This window comes from Pinus tabuliformis, chromosome 8, assembly GCF_031772625.1.
Source record: "Pinus tabuliformis cultivar Carrire ecotype Pingquan chromosome 8, CPIR1, whole genome shotgun sequence".
Taxonomy (NCBI): domain Eukaryota; kingdom Viridiplantae; phylum Streptophyta; class Pinopsida; order Pinales; family Pinaceae; genus Pinus; species Pinus tabuliformis.
Window position 1 is genome coordinate 508935574 of NC_142294.1, and position 17638 is coordinate 508953211.

The 17638-nt window shown below is 38.5% G+C and overlaps 1 protein-coding gene across 1 annotated transcript; it reads left to right on the forward strand.

The window, feature by feature from the left end:
- The first annotated feature begins 13990 nt into the window (after positions 1 to 13990).
- Positions 13991 to 16701, forward strand: LOC149236316 (uncharacterized). The gene is made up of 4 exons (XM_089461547.1): positions 13991 to 15386; positions 15478 to 15558; positions 15646 to 15732; positions 16330 to 16701. Exons 1-3 carry the CDS (start codon positions 14996 to 14998, stop codon positions 15729 to 15731), a joined length of 558 nt encoding a protein of 185 aa, XP_089317673.1. The 5' UTR covers positions 13991 to 14995; the 3' UTR covers position 15732; positions 16330 to 16701.
- Positions 16702 to 17638: the final 937 nt, after the last annotated feature.

Consider the following 17638-nt stretch of genomic DNA (forward strand, 5'->3'; position numbering starts at 1 on the left):
ATGCTTTTAGCCTTGGATGCTTTGCTTGAAATGTTCTATTTACTTGCTGAATTATAAGCTCAGCATCTCCAAACACCTTTATGTTTCTGATTCCTCTGTCTTTAGCTGCATTAAGGCCCAATAGCATAGCCTCATACTCTGCTATATTGTTTGTGACTTGGAAAGCCAGCTTAAACGACAGATGTGTGCTTTCTTGTTCTGGAGATATCAACACCACCCCTGCTCCTGCAGTCTCCCTGGAACATGATCCATCAAAGAACATCTCCCAAACTTGACTTCCTTGCTCTTCTTCGGCCTGAACTATTTGTTTCCTGAGCTGCATTGAGGCCTTCTGAGATTCTTCTATTTGGAGAATACATGCTCCAAAATTAGTGTCCACAGCATAAATAGGATGATTAGAAGGATTATTCTCATCACTGAAGATGTATGCCAGTTGTGCTTCTCTGTAGAATCTCCTGCTTTCTCCTCCAAAGACTGGGACAGTGGCATAAGATAAGTCATTCTGTAGTGTCCCACCTAGTCTCTTAATCCATCTTCTGGACAACAACATGCCAAACTTAGGAGGGACATCTGCTACCATAATATCCATCACCATGCCTTTCATAGGCAGCTGAGTTAGGGTAATAGCTATGTCTTTGATCAATCCCAGACACTTGACCTTTCTTGAATCAAATGAGAATAAATCAGGATAAGGTCTGGTGATATCAAGGCCTAACTCCTCCATGACAGTTTTGGGCATCAGATTGTGGCTGGCCCCTATGTCTAGCAGGCAATTGTGGAGGATTTTGTCATGAATGGTCAAGGAGACATAAAATGATGGAGAATTATCATCAACAAGTTCAGTCATTGGGCTAAGCACAATTGCAGGTTTATCATCTTGCAAATTGACATAGTCAGTGGGGTTTTGCGTGGCTTTCAGCTCAAGGGCCTCAAGAATAGGCTTTCTAAAAACTTCACTCTTTGCAAGTTTTAACAGAGGCATAGATATTTTTAACTTCTGGACTTCTGATTCCAAACTGAAAGGGGAAGGCGACCTATCAAGACCTCTTACCTCTTGAGCTGGTGCTTTGAGGATGACTGGATCAGCTGCTGGTCTTTTCTGTCTGATATTCTGTTGCTCTGTTTGGACAACAGCTCTTTGGGTAGGATTCTCCTTGACATTGTTTACTTTTGACCTCAGATTGTATCTTTGCTGCTCACCAGTCTGCAAAACAACCTCTCTGTCCCACTTTTGACTGGTTTGGTCCTGTAGTAAAGATTCTTCATATGTAGCCAATGTCAAAAGGGTAGCACTACCTTTATCTTCCATGCAATGAATTTCATCCTCTTCTTCAAGTTGTTCCTCCTCCATGACTACATTTTGGAAAGGAACTTTAACCTTTTGTTCTTCATTTGCTTCTTTACCCCTTTAAATGATTTGCAACTATTCATTTGCTCTTCTGAATGGATTTGGATTTCTTGGAGAAAATGTGTTTGGAAGCCTGGTCTTTCCAAAGCTTTGCTCAACTTTCAGCTTAGATATCTCAGTAGCCAATGACTTTATCATTTTGGTCATCTTATCTAATTTGGGTTCTGAAGATGAGACAGAGGAAGAAGAAGCCTCACCTCTCTGTCTCCTTCTATCAGCATGACCTTTAAGATTTTCTGCAGCCATGATATTAGATTCCACCTCTAGAGCTGCATCTTGCATATTAGCTAGAGTGGCACGTCTTCTTTCTCTCAATAACAGGCAGAAATCAGAGTCAAAAGCATTGGCATAAGTGAGTTTGGCAGAGGTGGGGGTAGGCTTTACTTCAACTGATATCTTACTATACATACGGTTAAATATTTTATTAAATTCAAGGAATGATTCCCCATTATCCCACTTTAGGTTTCCAAACTCAGTATGGTAATAGAGTAGATCCTTTCTATCTCCCCATTGTTTCAGGAATGCATCATCCAATGCTTCAATGTCTGCTATGGACCTATGGGGCAATGCTATGAACCACTTTATGGCCTCTTCATTGAGGCTCTGAACAAAAACTCTCATCCACTCATCATCCTCACTGATATCTAAGTTATCAACATAACTATAAAAAGACTCAAGGTGTTCTTCGGTTGTTACTCCCTCTGTACTAGTAAATTTAGGCATGTATTTTTGATATTCTCTTGCAGGCATGGCATTCAAGGGAACAGGCAAGACTAGGGGTCCATACCTAGCAGCTATAATTCTTTCCATCTTCGTGGGAGCTTGCTGGCCTGCCATGACTGGGATAGGTGGAAGGATACTGGCAGATTGAATGGTAGGAAGTAATGGAATAGATGACAGAGACAAAGGGATATGGTGGACTATATGGGAGGCTTTCTTTGGACTGTGATCTAAAGGGGAAGTGATTGAACAAGGAGATTTATGGATCTCTAAAGGTATTTCTTTACTAACAATGCTAGGCTCTAAATCTTCAAACTGTATATCCTCAGCTATAACTTTCTCTTTCAGAGATGCGTAAGTTTTTTAGGCTTACCTGACCCTGATGCTCCTTTCTATGATGTTTTCCCTCGCTTAGAAATCTTCTCAGGGTCAGGCACTGGGTCAACTAGTGATTTCTGAGGATTTCTCCAAGTATGCCTCACAAATTGAGCCAGAACTAGAACATGGAGTTGCCACCAGGTTAGTTCTCCAGTAGAGTTGCCAGATAGATGATTTCAACCAGAAATGTGTCCACACCTTGTCTATCATCAAAGTATGGAACTGTGTCGTTCTCCCAGGGAAGCTGAGCTTCAATCTCTTCTCCCCGGCTACCTCCGTTTCACCTCTAAAACCCTGTATAAGCTCATGTTCCCTCAGGCCCCCGAGTGCGGAGCTCAAACCGTCATGTGACCCTGTCCACGTGACTCCGCGCTCCCGTGACCCTTCCTCACCTTTAAACCGTGGTCGTTCACTCTCCCCGCCGATCCAACGGCCCTCCCGTCACATCAATCGAACCGACCCGCGCAATTAATACCCACCGTCTGATCATCCCCACTACGATCAGATGGCAATCGCTTCCCCCGCACCAGTGAAATGATAGCGCGATAACTCGCGATCAAAAGTGGTTTCATCCCACCCCGTCTGCCACATGTCACCATTTGAATGGGATCGCTTCCCCTCGTACGATTACCGCTCGACCCTCAATAGCGGTACGAGCAATACCGCTCACTACCGAAACCGCCTTTCCCCACCCGTTAACGCCTCCACATCTTCAATGCCCAGCAACCGTTGGATTTGTCCGCCTGAGATCCAACAGCCCGCGTTCATCTCGCTCCCATACTTCCCGTTGCCCTCTGCAAACCAATCCCCGCCGTCGATCTGCCCAACCCAACGGCCGATTTTCCCTCTCCATTCGACCTGACTTCACGTCCTTGAACTGTTCCAAGTGCCCAAAGGATGAAGATGACCTGTTTACCTGTACCCGGTGCATTTGCTTCACAACCGTCGCTTTCAACAGACATTATGGCTGAGAAAGGAAGGACAGAGCCAAGCAGTTGAACGCATTTAACAGTTACGGGACTTTATCCCATATGAGACTCCACCTGCCCGAGAAGGACAACAGAACACCTGAGAAGATCAGATTTGTTCACCACAGCAAGGCAGATTGCACCAGAGACTCTATCAAGTAGTTAAAGCGGTTGGTGGTCAATTATGACCCCTCCACGCCTAGAATAGCAGAACGTCTTTGTAATGAAACTCTTTATATACCTAGAAAACAAATGTAATGAGGGTTGATGGTTGTTGTTTTGATGTAAGGTTCAACTTCTGGAGACTGTAACTGCTTTGATACTTGCAGCGTCTCATCTTCATTTTCAGCTAATACAAGCTTCTTTTGTTGTTAATTGCTCACTTTCCATTTCTATTCTGTTCTAGGTTGTGCTTGATTTGCAGTTTTCCTAAACTCTTGATGTGTAGCATTAGAGGAGCTGTCATCCTACCTCTGTGTTATAATCTTGCATGTATCAGTGAATGTGTTAATCAGGTTTCTTTTCACTTAGTGACAGAGAGCTGTCATCCTGTCTGTTCACTAGGGAATTAGATTTGCAGACCTCTTTACTGGTTGCAGCTAGCCATCACATGGTCTTGTGCATCTGCTGGTGTGATCAATATTCTCCATATTCACCCAATCCTTAAATTGTGAGTAATTGGTGGTCTAAAGCCTTGTAGTCTGGGGGTGTTCACGCATGTCTGGGGTTAAGCATAGTAGAAGTGGTTATCTGGCTTGAACAAGCATCATTCCTTCCATTCATCCATTTCCAACATTTGTTGAGTTTGTAATGTTCCCGAGCATCTCTGAGATACAACTTAGGAGAGTTTCTTGGGGTGATAACAGTGTGTATAAGCCAGAGATGGTAGTTGACAAAAAAACGGCAGAAAGAGAAAAAGAAAGGGTACAAATATAAATTGTTGCCGCACAGACATATTGAAATTAGAGGATGTTGACATACTTGTTTATGACCTTAATTTAACAAAGAGAGGAACTCTTTGCTTCAAGACGATAGAGATTCTAAAAAGGTTGTTACCAGAAGGAATAGTGTTGAGATGGGAGTCTGCTGAAACCAGTCGTAGATCTAGAAGAATTTTGAAACCTAAAATGATGGGCATGTATGTGGACTTAGATGGGGCACTAGTTGATGAAAGAGAAGACTATGGAACATCTTCGTTAGCATCCAGTCACTCATCTGAAGATGTGAATTTTGATGGTGTGTAAGAAAATATGAGTGATTTTGAATAATTGTTTAAGACAGTTTATCTAACTGATGTATGCATCGTATCTTGAAATAAAATTTTTGATTTCCATATGGTGTTAAATGAGAAGTTATGAGTCATTTTTATGTTGTTGGATCATTTTACTAGCATTTTTTTTAAATTTTGAAGATTGACCCTAAAAAAAAAATTATCGTTCCAGTATAATCACTTTTTCATTTTCAAGCTGTATTTTGCACGAAAATTTTGTTTTCACTACCATTTTTAAAACATGTTCAAATTGTCCCTAAAAAAAAAACCATCATTCCAGTATACACACTTTTCGTTTTTAAAACTGTTTTTGATGTTTTTTTGGCGTTTTTTGGCCAGAGTTCCCGTTTTGAGTTTATAGTTCCCGTTTCAAATTTTACATTGTTAATGTCATCAACTCAGTGAAGAGGACAAATGCTGGCGCTGCTCCTGAGAAAATCTCAGAACACTGGCGGCTTTTGCAAGTCTACCAACGAATCCAAGTGCACCTATGAAGGCTGAGAACTCTTAGGTTGGTGCATGTTCGCAGGGAAGCCAACAAAGTTGCGGACTGGCTTGCAAATGAGGGAGTTTGAAACAAGCATACCGACTTGTGTTGCTGGTGGGAGGAGATTACGGATGACAGGCTGAAGGAGGGATGCTCATCCAGGGCCATCAGTGACCGACAACAGCATCAAGAAAAATCAAGAGACAGAATTTCCGAAGCAGAGCCACACAGAAGGGGTCTCGTTGATCTGGTTTCATTATGAATTGTTATGACATATGTGAGGTCCTTTTCAGAATGCAGGTCTATGTCGATCTCCTTAACCCAGGTAACAACAAACCAGTAGTCTTAGAGGGATGGCCGGAAGGCGGGATATGCATCTTCCTTGGGCCCTTGCGTCGGAATCCAGAATTTCTCGGTAGGCGCAAAAACCCCGTTTGTTTTTCGGTGATCACTTTACCACCCTCTGGGTGGTTTCAGGTTTATCGCAAGCTCTTTAGGCCGGAAGCGGCTTTTCCCAATCAGGAGCGATTCCACTCACCATGTGACACGTGGCTTTGTGTGGGGAGGAAATACCGCCCTCATCGCGCACTAACTATCGGTGCTTTTAGTCTGCCCGATATGATCTCGAACCGTTGGATCAAGCGAGGACATTCAACAGCCAAGATTGAATGTGCATGTTGGTGGGACCGATACAACAGTTATGTTTCGAGCTGTTTGCATGACTCCATGGGAATCGCGTGTAATCGGTGGATTTCGGGTGGTAAAAGTGCTCGCTGGTTATGCCAAAAATGGACCCAATATGATTATAAATTATAGTTTACAGGGTGTATCGGGTCCGATGTGGTGGTTAAAAGGTGATATTGTTGGCCCCTCGATATGTTTTACATCCGCTAGATCTTTAGCTTAGGATCCAACGGTCAGTTTTGGACGGTTGGTTTGTTTTGGTGGGCCGTGTCCCTGGGTTCATTTTGTCGTCTTGTGCCCGTGGATTGGGGTGGGCCTGTACTTTTGGTGAGCCCCACTGCCGTGGTTGCTGATTGTACACTATTTTTCTGTTTTAATTGAATAAGAAGGATCCGCTCTTGCCTTAGCAAAAAAAAAAAAATTTATATTGTTTCCTATATTTTATTTTAGGTTTATTTTAGCCTCAACGGTTTTTGTTATTAACATCTATAACATTTATCATATAACAAATTTCACTTTATGTTTATTTGTGTATTTGGATGCTTTTTTTTCCATAAATTTCAAAAAGAAAAGCATGGAGTCTTAAAGCAAAGCCAGCATGTGAAAGGCTATATATGTATATTGTGTAATTATATGAAAAAAAATTCTTATATTTCAATTACTTAATCAAATAAAATAGTCTAAAAAAGGTAAAATTTTAAAATTCCTCTTAAATTTGATAAACTTTTACTTAACAAGAAAAATAATATAAATATAATTTATTCTTAACCATGTTGATTCACATAATTACTAACTCAAGGCTTCACAAAATTAAAACGATGACTTAATTGAATGCTAGCTAGAACATTTTTGCATTTATTAATTAATAGTTTTTCAAATATAAGTACACAAAATATATAAAATGTCTAAATAGTATTTATAAAATGCTGAAAGTAACGCTTCCATGTCATGTGTTTCATGTGTATTACAAGTTGTCAATGAGTATGAGGTGTTATTCTAGATGTGGTTGTTTTATGAGTTGTTGTGTCATGTCCTAGTCATAGATCCACTTTCTTAGGATCTAGATTTGCAGAAATGAGTAATTTATATGCTATATATATATGTAACCTTTGCGATCAATACAAATATGAGAGTGATTTGTGTTGTCTGTAATTTTTCTCTCTCTTTCTATTTCTAATATGGTATTAGAGCCTATTATGGCTTGACTCCCTCGAGGGAGGGGCCAAGGATATGTGAGAGATCCTAATTGTTATTGTTTATGTACATATTAGTATAGATGTGTGAGAGTTTATGTTAGTGTGTGGATTTTTTTTTGTGATCCTATGTGTGTAGATTTGTTTGTTTCTTTACAACTTCTTCAAGGATCGTCATATCCTTCTATTATCTTTCTATTTGCAAAGTTGTGTTTGTTCTTATCTTCTCGAAACCTACAAAGGAGTTAAATTCATGCCTAGATGGTTTTGTCAAAATTATGTGCACTGTCATATGATAAATCTGCAAAATTGTGCCCATGAACTATACATGTTGCTTCACAGATTTGGACTTTAGATCTGGTGTGGAGGAGTTTCAAGTGGCTAGTGATAGATGTCAAAAGTGTTAAAATTGGAGGCATATCTCAATGTTTTGCTTCTGTCGGGAAGAGATCTCTACATCAGATGTTGATGTTGCAATCTTGTTCTGATCTCAAAGTTTGGAGTTTGCATTTTAAACATATTGAGTCTGGTCATCTCAATATGTGAGTGTAAGTTTGTTGGAATTGACCACTCTAACAAATGTTGCTTTGTGAAGACAAGAAAACTCCAAGATAAAGATTGAACTAAGTGAACAAATTTTGATTTGTGCCAAGGAGGGATGTGGTGACTTGTCTATTATTGAGTTTGTAGTTGTGAAATGTTTCAATTCTGGTTATAAAAAGGGTTGATGGTTCTTAAATTGGAAGCCCCTGTGTCCGAAACATTAATTCTTGTGTGTTAGTAAGGTCAAGTTGTTCGATGAACTTTTGAACACATTCAATATGGTGACCCCCATCCTAGAAACTGATGGATAGTCGAAAGCGAAATATTTGACAGATGGTGGTTGGTCCATAGGACGGTTCATTACTTGATGACTCTTATCATGGAAGCCCCAATGACACGATGTGTCAATATTGTTGATATTGCAATGTTCATCAACGATGGTAGGTGGTTACATTTTAAATGGAGGTCAAGTGACAACTCGAATATATGGTGGTGAAAGAGCGGTGTTTGCGAGATTCTAGAGTGGATGTGAGTGAAGACCAGTCAGATGTGTTTTCAATGTTTTTCATGTAAGCATTAACAGAGCGTATTGGAAGTAATGTTTCCATGTCATGTGTTCCATGTGTATTACAAGTTGTCAGTGAGTATTTTGAGGTGTTATTCTAGATGTGGTTGTTTACCATGTGTATGAATTGTTGCTCTATCATGTCTCAATCATAAATCCACTTTCTTAAGATCTAGATTTATCTAAATCAATAATTTGTATCCTATATAACCTATATATTAAAAAATTAATTTTTTATTTATTTCTATGCGTTATCAATCAAATTATAGTGAAGTAATTTATTAAACTTTATAGTCACCACATGCATATAAATATATATATATATATATTTTGGGTGCAGTGGATATTTGGACCGCTGAGCATGCAGAATCTTTCTGGTTAAAGATCCAACGAATATGTAAAACATTCCTATTTAATATATGAGTGTTCTGTTTTATTATGTTAAAATAATTTATTAAACTTTATAATCACCGCATACATATAAATATATATATTTTGGGTGCAGTGGATATTTGGAACTTTGTCTCCCTCGCTATTTCAATGGGTGATGCGTCAGATGGGGCACTTTTTTTTTTTGCGCATTACTTTTAGGAATAGTCTATGGAATTGCCCGGTTTTCGCTAGGAAAATTGCCCGCTGCCGCCGGCAGTTCCTCCGCCCTCCGCCACTTTTCCTTAACTCCGCCACTCTCTTCCTCCGCTTCGCATTCACTTCCTGATTCTTCCATGCAGATCGGATCGGAGCTGGCAATCCTGAAATTTACAGATCGCCGCCGCCACCGCGGAGGAATAATGCCATTGCCAATTCGAAATGGAGGAATTGCCGGATCGCGGGCTGCTCACTCACCTTCCTCCTCGACTCGGCGCCTCCCGCTCTGCAATTCCTCACTCACCTTCCTCCGCTCTGCTGCTCGCCACCCAGGTACACTGGACTAACACACCATACCCAAAAAAATGTCATTTGTTATTGAAGTATCAGGTTTGTTCGGCTGTTTAAATTTCCTCAGTCATATTAACCGCCAGTTTGGAGCCATTAAAACCCTGAATTATTTGTAAAAGTTCAACAGTTTGCATGGAAAAATCAGGAACAGTTTCGGATTATTTTGCAGAATTGCAAATGTCAGTTTTGGATTTATTTCTTTCTTTCTTGTTCTTTTATGGATAAAGTGCTTGAAATCTCCCGGATTTGCCAATCTTCTGTGGGGATCAACAATGTGTATAGATGCAAGGGGGTTTTCCAGTTGAAACATCAGAATTACCGCAGCCAGTCCAAATACCAGAATTGCAGCAGACTACTGAACCTTTGTTAATGGCAACAGAGCCAATGTCTGCGGTCCCTAATGATGAAAAAGCACTCGTGCTTTACAAGCCCGTTAATTATGACAGTATGCATTTAGGAGTAGAGTGATAAATTTACCGAGAAGAATAAGAAAATTGGACAAGAAACATTCACACTCCGGCTATGACAGGATTCACTGTAAGCTGCAACTAATATTCTATTTCCTCTACAACTGCTCGTCCACACTTCTTGTTTATTACTATTCACCACGTTCCCTTTTCTCTGAGACTTTATAACAAAAAACTTGGAATTCGAATACCCTCTGCTAAATCTTGTTGCTGCCTCTGCATTTGCACGCTTGTGGCGTTCTGCATAGCCTTCACTTTGACCTCGAAGCTGGGTGGATCTTTCGCCCTCACTGATTGTCATTCTAATCAGTTTCTCTTTGAAAGCACTCGTGCTTTACAAGCCCGTAAATCCACCAGTATTTCCAGGCACTAACAAGCAACCTATAAACAGATCTTTTAGGATGAGGCAAGCCACTAGGGAGGAACTTAATAATTGATGTCAATGAATCTGAGCCTAGGCAGAATCCTCATGGTGACAAACAATTTAAACAACGAAAGGGGAGAGTAGAAAACAAATTGAACAATGGAAGGGGAGAGAGCAAGGAAAAGAGTCACAGGAAAAAATAATATATGAAACTTACGAGTTTTTCCAAATGACATGAAGGAAAAGGACATGAGAGGAAGATAGCCCGCCATTAACCTGCACTAGCATGTCAAGGATCTGATGACTAGAATGTTAAGGAACTTTATAAAAAAAAAAATTCTTGTAAAATACAAAATGGAACACATACTTTACACACATTAAGGAGGCATTGGACTTGTGCAAAAGGGCGTGGCATAAAATTGAAACAAAAAGAAAAGTCTATGAAGACTAGAACGATATGGCGAAGTCATCAACACTGCCGGAACTTCGACCTTATTTTACTAAAAAGTTATTGACAACACCCTTTCCACAGTGACTTCGAAGTGAAATTGTGCTCAAAGCCCCAAGGAAATATAATTCCAGCTCACAATTGTTATGATTTTAGTAGAATGTCCCGAGAGTTTTGAAAGTTTACTTATCAATTTTTGACATCAAAACTCAAAAATGCACTAAGCCAATTACAGATCATTTACCAGAAACTAGCCATAGAATTTAATGCAATATCAAGCACAGAAATGTCATTTTCGTTTACAGAAAATCTCTCCGGAGTTAAAAAGCCTGCACATTTTTTCCTTAATAAAAATAAAAAGGATATTCGCTAATATCAAGCCCGTGATGGGCCATCGCCTAAAAAGAACCATAAGGATAAAAAAAAATAAAAAAAAACATAAATTTCGAAACCATCTCTTCATATCCTGAGACTTGTAGAACTCTATCTAGATAATCATTACATTTGGAAAAATGTAAATGCAATAATGCACAGCAAACAAATAGGATCATGGCCTGAAAAGAACCATATGTTCCCAAAAACACCTAAATTTTAAAAATTAATTTTTCATCTCGTAAGAGGTATAAAATTCTGTCGAGATAATCATCATCTTTGAAAAAAGATGTAAAGGCAATAATGCATGGCAAACTCTTACCATTAGACAGTGAGCAACAAATCATTAGCTTACTGCATTTCCATCTTATTCATTAAATGGGAATAATGTAAAATTCAATGGATAAGATGGAAATGCAAGTAGCCAATCATTAGCTCACAGCCCCTTGATTGGCTGTTAATGTTTACTAAGAATGCACAGCAAACAAATATGGTTCTAGAAGAAAGAACTTCCATCTCACCCGAACCTGGTTTCCATGAAGTATCCCACTCTTGAAATGAGAGGCAGTTTGCTCAGTGGTAAAATGCAGATATGTATGCTAATGACAATTTTACAAATTGATCAGTATAAAAATAAATTGTCCCATCTAAAATGTTAACAAGGATTTGACATCACCTATCTGGTATAGTAAGAGCTGAAAGTTGAAGAAAACGATATTTAGAACAGAGAATTTCCTGAGCAATGCACAGGCCTTTTTAGCAAAACTCAGACCAGGGAGAAATCGGTTAATCTTTTAGTACAGAACAGAGGAATATTACTTTAGCCACATCTCCAAAATGATGTTCAAGATCAGTAAACCTTGCGGAAAAAATTTAGGAGTATTACTTTCATGATTAACTACTTTCAGAAATCCGAGAATTTGGTGTAACCATATACGCTCTTGCTTTGTAAAGAGACAAACCCCCCACTGTTAAGAAAAATCATAAATTAAATTTCATGTCATGTCAGAAAAGCCTGACAATAGTTTGATCACATTAATTCAAAAGCAGATCCCTGCTGTTGGCAGAGAAGCAGAACTAAGGGCCGAGAGGACGAATATAAGCCAAGTGAAGCGCCAAATGAAAAGAAAGAGAAAGCATCATGTACATATTCATGTGAACGCTTCCAAAACAATTTAACTCAAAATTTAACTAGTCGTTTCAGTAATTTAACTCAATTATATTTTCGGGAATATTTCGGAATTCCTCTAACCCTCATATACTGTAAGTCTATCACAAGCTACAAGGGCTTAAAGGAAAAGAGTCAAACAAGAAGTAGCAAAGAGGGTTAGAGTCTAGACCCTACTCTATGTACTTGTATAGCACTTCTCACATTTTGAAAACAAGTTTAGATATGCTATCTCCTAATGAAATGAACAATAGCAACAAACAAATTACACAACTAAAGATGAATTAGGAAAATGAAAGTATGCATGACCCGTATGCCCTCAGTTGTGAAGGTTATCTCCTCATCCAAAGATTTGCATTGAACTCCCTTTAAGTAGGAGAGATTGGATGACTAGATGTGAATAAGGGACCATGTCAACAACTCAATCAAACTAACCTAAGCAGCAAATGGAGGGTTAAGCTAAAAGGAGAGGAAGAGAACAACTGTAGAAACCTCCAAATAGGTGGAGGGTTCATAGAGACAACAAACACCAGCAAGCCCAAGAGAGGAAGGAGATCATGAGATCATTGCAGAGTGTTCAAATCGACAATTTTGGTATTTCCAAGAGTGAGAATAGAGACCGTTGGATAGGCGGCTTTTTGAAAAGAGTCAAATGATAGATTTTGACCGAATGTACATAGTCAAATGGGCCTAACCATAGGTAATTTCCAAAAAGCCCACTCTCTGTAATGCAGGAAAGTGTGGAAGCTGGAAACAGGTGTGGTAGTCTTAAAACAATCTACAATTTGGAGTGCATGCCTAGACCACTAAGTTATAGGAAATCTAATTAAGTGTGTGCCTCAAACAGTATGCTCTAATGGATTAGGGATGTTTGGGGGACTCAAAGGAGGTTCCTCAACTAATACCCTAACAAGTGCATGAGGCCCAAGGCAGATCCTAATCAGAAAGGGAGGGATCCAAGTGGGTTGGCCAAAGCACATGTTATAGCCAGATATACAACCAAGGAAGGCCAAAGATGGATGGAGGACACACCAATGGCACTAGACATCAATTGAGAAACCAGAATCACAAATCTAGACCAAGATAAGGGACTCAAAAGGATGTTCTTCAACACATAAGAGCCATCACTGAAATGGATAGGAAGACCTCGATGTTATTCTAGGGTGAGCCATGTATAGTCAATGCACTATAAAATACCCACACATCAATATCTGGTGGGATAAGTGTGTGGTAAGAGTGAAAAAGCCAAATACTGCATAAAAGAACATGAAATATATCAGCAAATATGTTCAACATTCGATAAAGATCCGGACTATTTCTGTCCCGTTAGTACTTTGGTAGTACCTGTAAGTAGATTAATCATGGAATCCACACTTACCAATATTTCTGCAAGATATGCTAACTATAAAGGATGGCAAGAAAAAATGATATAATAAACCTTTTCAAAAAATAAAAATAGGTTATGTGTGCATGAACTTACGACCGATAATTGATATACTCAAGCTTTGAACCACTGCCAGACAGTAACCTAAAAGCTTCCCAGTCTGCCAGAATCACTTTAGAATCGTGGCCAAAAATTGTTGTTTTTAGTCTGTTGTTTAGCCTACTCCATGCAGTAGCAGTCATTCATCGGCTGGTATATCTAATGTTTGTTCTGCAGGAACTCGAAGATAATGACTGGTATATTGGTTTTATGGAACACAGCTCACAAATTCCAGATTAATACTGACCTGTTTGCCTTTGGAATCGAAATAGGCAAAACAGACATCACATTTGCAGATGACTTTGTTTAAATTCATTCAAGTTTTTGCTTAAAACTTGTGAAATGTCTCTCCCAGAATTTTACTCATTAAATCTGGTTTAACCTGCTTTCATTCAAAGCTTCATTTGTCCCTGATAGTATGACAAAACTGACCTTATCCTTCTTTGCACGTCCATGCCTCAATGCCTGGCCTGTAGCTTTGTTTACAAGGGAAAATGCAGGAAATCCTTCATCGTCCTTGGCCTTCACACTCCATGAAGTATCCATGATCCATTGCTGCGGATCAAAAACATATAATCGACCAATCATTTCACATACGCACAGCAAATACTAATCTCTGTCACAAACCTTGTTTGTGTTTGGGTTGTTTACAAAAACAGAGAGCAAAATTTAATCTCTACCATCAACTAGATTTGGGTCTGGTTCACACATACATACATATTTATTTTTCTCTCTTACACCCCAATATTCTACAATCAAGATGGCCATTAACCCTGCCAAGTTTGATTTCCATTTTTTCCCAGATGAATTTGCATTTATTAACAATAATAGGATGACATATTCATATATTTTTCAATGTTTCTGATACTATGCCTTCATATGCAATGTCTAGATTGGGATTTGAATTCATGTTGGAATTTCCTACTCGGTACTCAATAAATTTGAACATCAGATAAACCTAGGCTCGTGTTTTCTGGGATTTTTCACTAAAAAGATATGATTGTTTAAAGTAGGAGACCAATAATACTGTTGAGTCATACCATTGTTACTTAAAAACAACATTTCTATCTGATAGAAGGAAAAAATGTGCCCGGAGGATGGATTGGTTATTGCATATGTTACTAACAACAGCGGAACCTTGTTATCGGTTCAAGGAAATCTTAAAAGAAGAAGGATTTCTAAACAAGTACAAGAGAGAAAAGTAGCTAGAATCATCAGTGGAACGAACAAGAAAAATTATGGATACTGATTGTTGTCCTCATGAGAACATAACCCGTGCTTATTGGGTGAGAAGTCAGACAGATAGAGGTAAAAGATACCTTGTCACCTAGTATCGTAAGGATTTTATAACGTGTGAATGTCCATGGTTTATCCGTGGAAACATTTGCAAGCATGCCATAAAGGTTAATTGGTTGTATTTCCACTGAGATAATTCAAATCCATTGCTTCATTAGCACGCAGAGGATAACATATGTAATGACCCACCTGAGATCAATATAGAGCCTCAAAACCATGATGCAAATGTCGATGCTACTCTCATGGCCACAAATGTTGTTGATGCAGATGCCGAGGCACTTCATTTGGCAAGGGAGGAGTTGTTTAGCTATACACGTCTCATTTTCGATAACCCTCCTACTACTTTGGCAAAGACAATCCAGTTGACTAGTATGCTTAAAAAAATGTTGGATGAAGCCAATAATTTGCACGTTATTGATTTTGACTTCACACCTGGATTGGGTTCTCTTGATCCATCTTTGAAGAGGAAGAAGAGTTTCCTTAGCCCCACAAAGAAAAGAAGAAGCAGCAGAAAAAACAGTGGTTTGGAAATTGATTTAAATGTTGATCCATCAGAATATGAACCATTTGAGTTTCGATACCTCAATAAGCGAGGACGTCATCGATCAAATAATGTCGTGTCTATGGTTCCAGGTTAGTTTCATGTGTTGAATAGAGTCATGGTTTTAGATTTAAGTATTTAATCATCACTATTCTTTAACATGTGGTATGTTTATTTTTACAGCGATGCAACAATCCCCAACCATGGCGATAACCCAAGACCAAAGGGAGATGCAAGACCATCCAACCTTACCTGCCATGCCAGGTACATTTGACACTCTTTCATTGTGTGTGCATATATACCTTGATGCTCTAGAAAATTTCTTTGCGATAACGTTTGACATTTTTCTAGGTAACTATAGAATAAGTGGAGAAGCATCATCTTCTACCATGACTGATCATCTATGGAAGGACTTCAACTCTAGTGGGAATCAATGAGGTATGCACAAATAATAGATAAGCTAGGTTATCATGGCGTCGTCAGGTGGCCCTTTATCATATGATAAGTATATTTATGTTTTCCCATTGTTATGTTGTTATGAAAATACCTTTTTCATAATCTATTCATGGTCACTGAAAAATTTGCTTGCTGTCAAATAGAATCTCTTTACTTATTTATGTTCATGCAACATGTTTGATTTTTATACTTAAACATGTAGTTACTATGTTCTCATACCTATGTTCATGGTTCGATGTTTATTAGATTTATAGATCTTTATATTTTACATCTTTATAAAGTTATGGTTAGATGGTCAAAGGCCAACGAGGTTTGAACCTTATCATTGCATTTTTTGTTGTTGGATTTTTTATTCCTTGCCTCTAGTCAAAGATCTCGTTGGATTTTCATGACTTCATCAAGCTGATTTTGCCTCCATGGAATAGTATATGATAGCGTAGTAGATTGTTATGTTATTTTAAACATGCCCTCTTCATGATTTGTTGATGTTCACTGAACAATGTTCTGTCCTTTTATGCTTGTGATAAAGTGTTAACTGTCTTGTAGACTACTCCTTATTTGTGATCCTGAATTTTGCAGGCATAGGAACTCCTTCCAGAAAGGGAAAAGACAAATGGAAACATGCATTCTGCAAGAGAGCTAAGAGATGACTAAATAGCAAAAGCCCTGAAGGTGCTTGAATGCTCTTTGAAGAGACAAATGGAAGGGACACAGATTTTTGTTGATTGAAGTGGACAGATTTGAGCCGAGGAAACTTTTAAGGCTGTTGACTTATGCACTGTATTGGATTCGCTACTCCTTTCTTTGAGCTATTATGTTCTCTAGCCTCTGGTGTGCCTCTTTTACTGTCGTAGTGGTTAATTCTATTCACTCAAAAAGTGATGATTTGTAAAAATTTGAACTCAGATCAAGAAGCAACTATATATATATATATATATATATATATATATATATGGCCATAGTAAAGTTTTCCTGTTTATGAATTTTTTGTGTAAATTCCCATAAAAAAAATATTTTCTAATTGTTCCTAACGGAGTAGTAAAAAATGTGATCTTAAAGTGCCACGATGTGACTGTGTATCAATTAAAATACATGAAATAGATATCGTTAGTAACCCAAATGATAAGCATGTTCCATGTTTTCAGTAAAATTAAAATGATATTGAAGGGTAGCTTGAAAGAGACCTTAGATGAAGGAAATCAAAGCAACAACATTTTGTGGCAAAGGATTACTCTATTAGAGTACACATAGCTGGTAATATTGATTACAGAGTCTGAGTTGGTTAGAGCATTGCATCAGCCTCTGAAACAACAATGGCCAAAACCTGCACACAAGTAAAATATATATAAATCCACTCTTCACTTCACTACTTTGTGAATTGTGACAAAGCAGAATCTTACATCATCTAGAGCTGAACACTGTTTAGATACTATTAAGTTGAGCTTCTCAAAACTTGACAGGGACGTTTCATCAAGTGCATGGGCTAGATTATGCATATCTTTGATGCCAGAACTGTATGTTGTCTTCAATTTCCCCACTCTCTCTGTTAGTCCTTCTGTAACCTTCGGCAGTATGTTATAAAATGACATTGTAAATGAGGACTGCTTATATTAACAAGGAAATGGAGCCAAAACCAAAAGTCAAATTCTTGTTTACAGTCTTGTGTTAACTGCTTTTTAGTAGAAACAAAAAGCTGCAATTGTTCTTCCATACTTCTTAGCTGTTGTTGCTGTTGTGAGACTGAATCCTAAACCGATCTATGTAGCATATGTATTTTCAAAGCCTGGAGTATCCTCAAAAAGGGAATGGCCATAATAATTAGAAATAACAAAGTTCCATGGGATGGCCATGCATTTATGAAGCATGTAGAGGGAATTATTAATTTTCA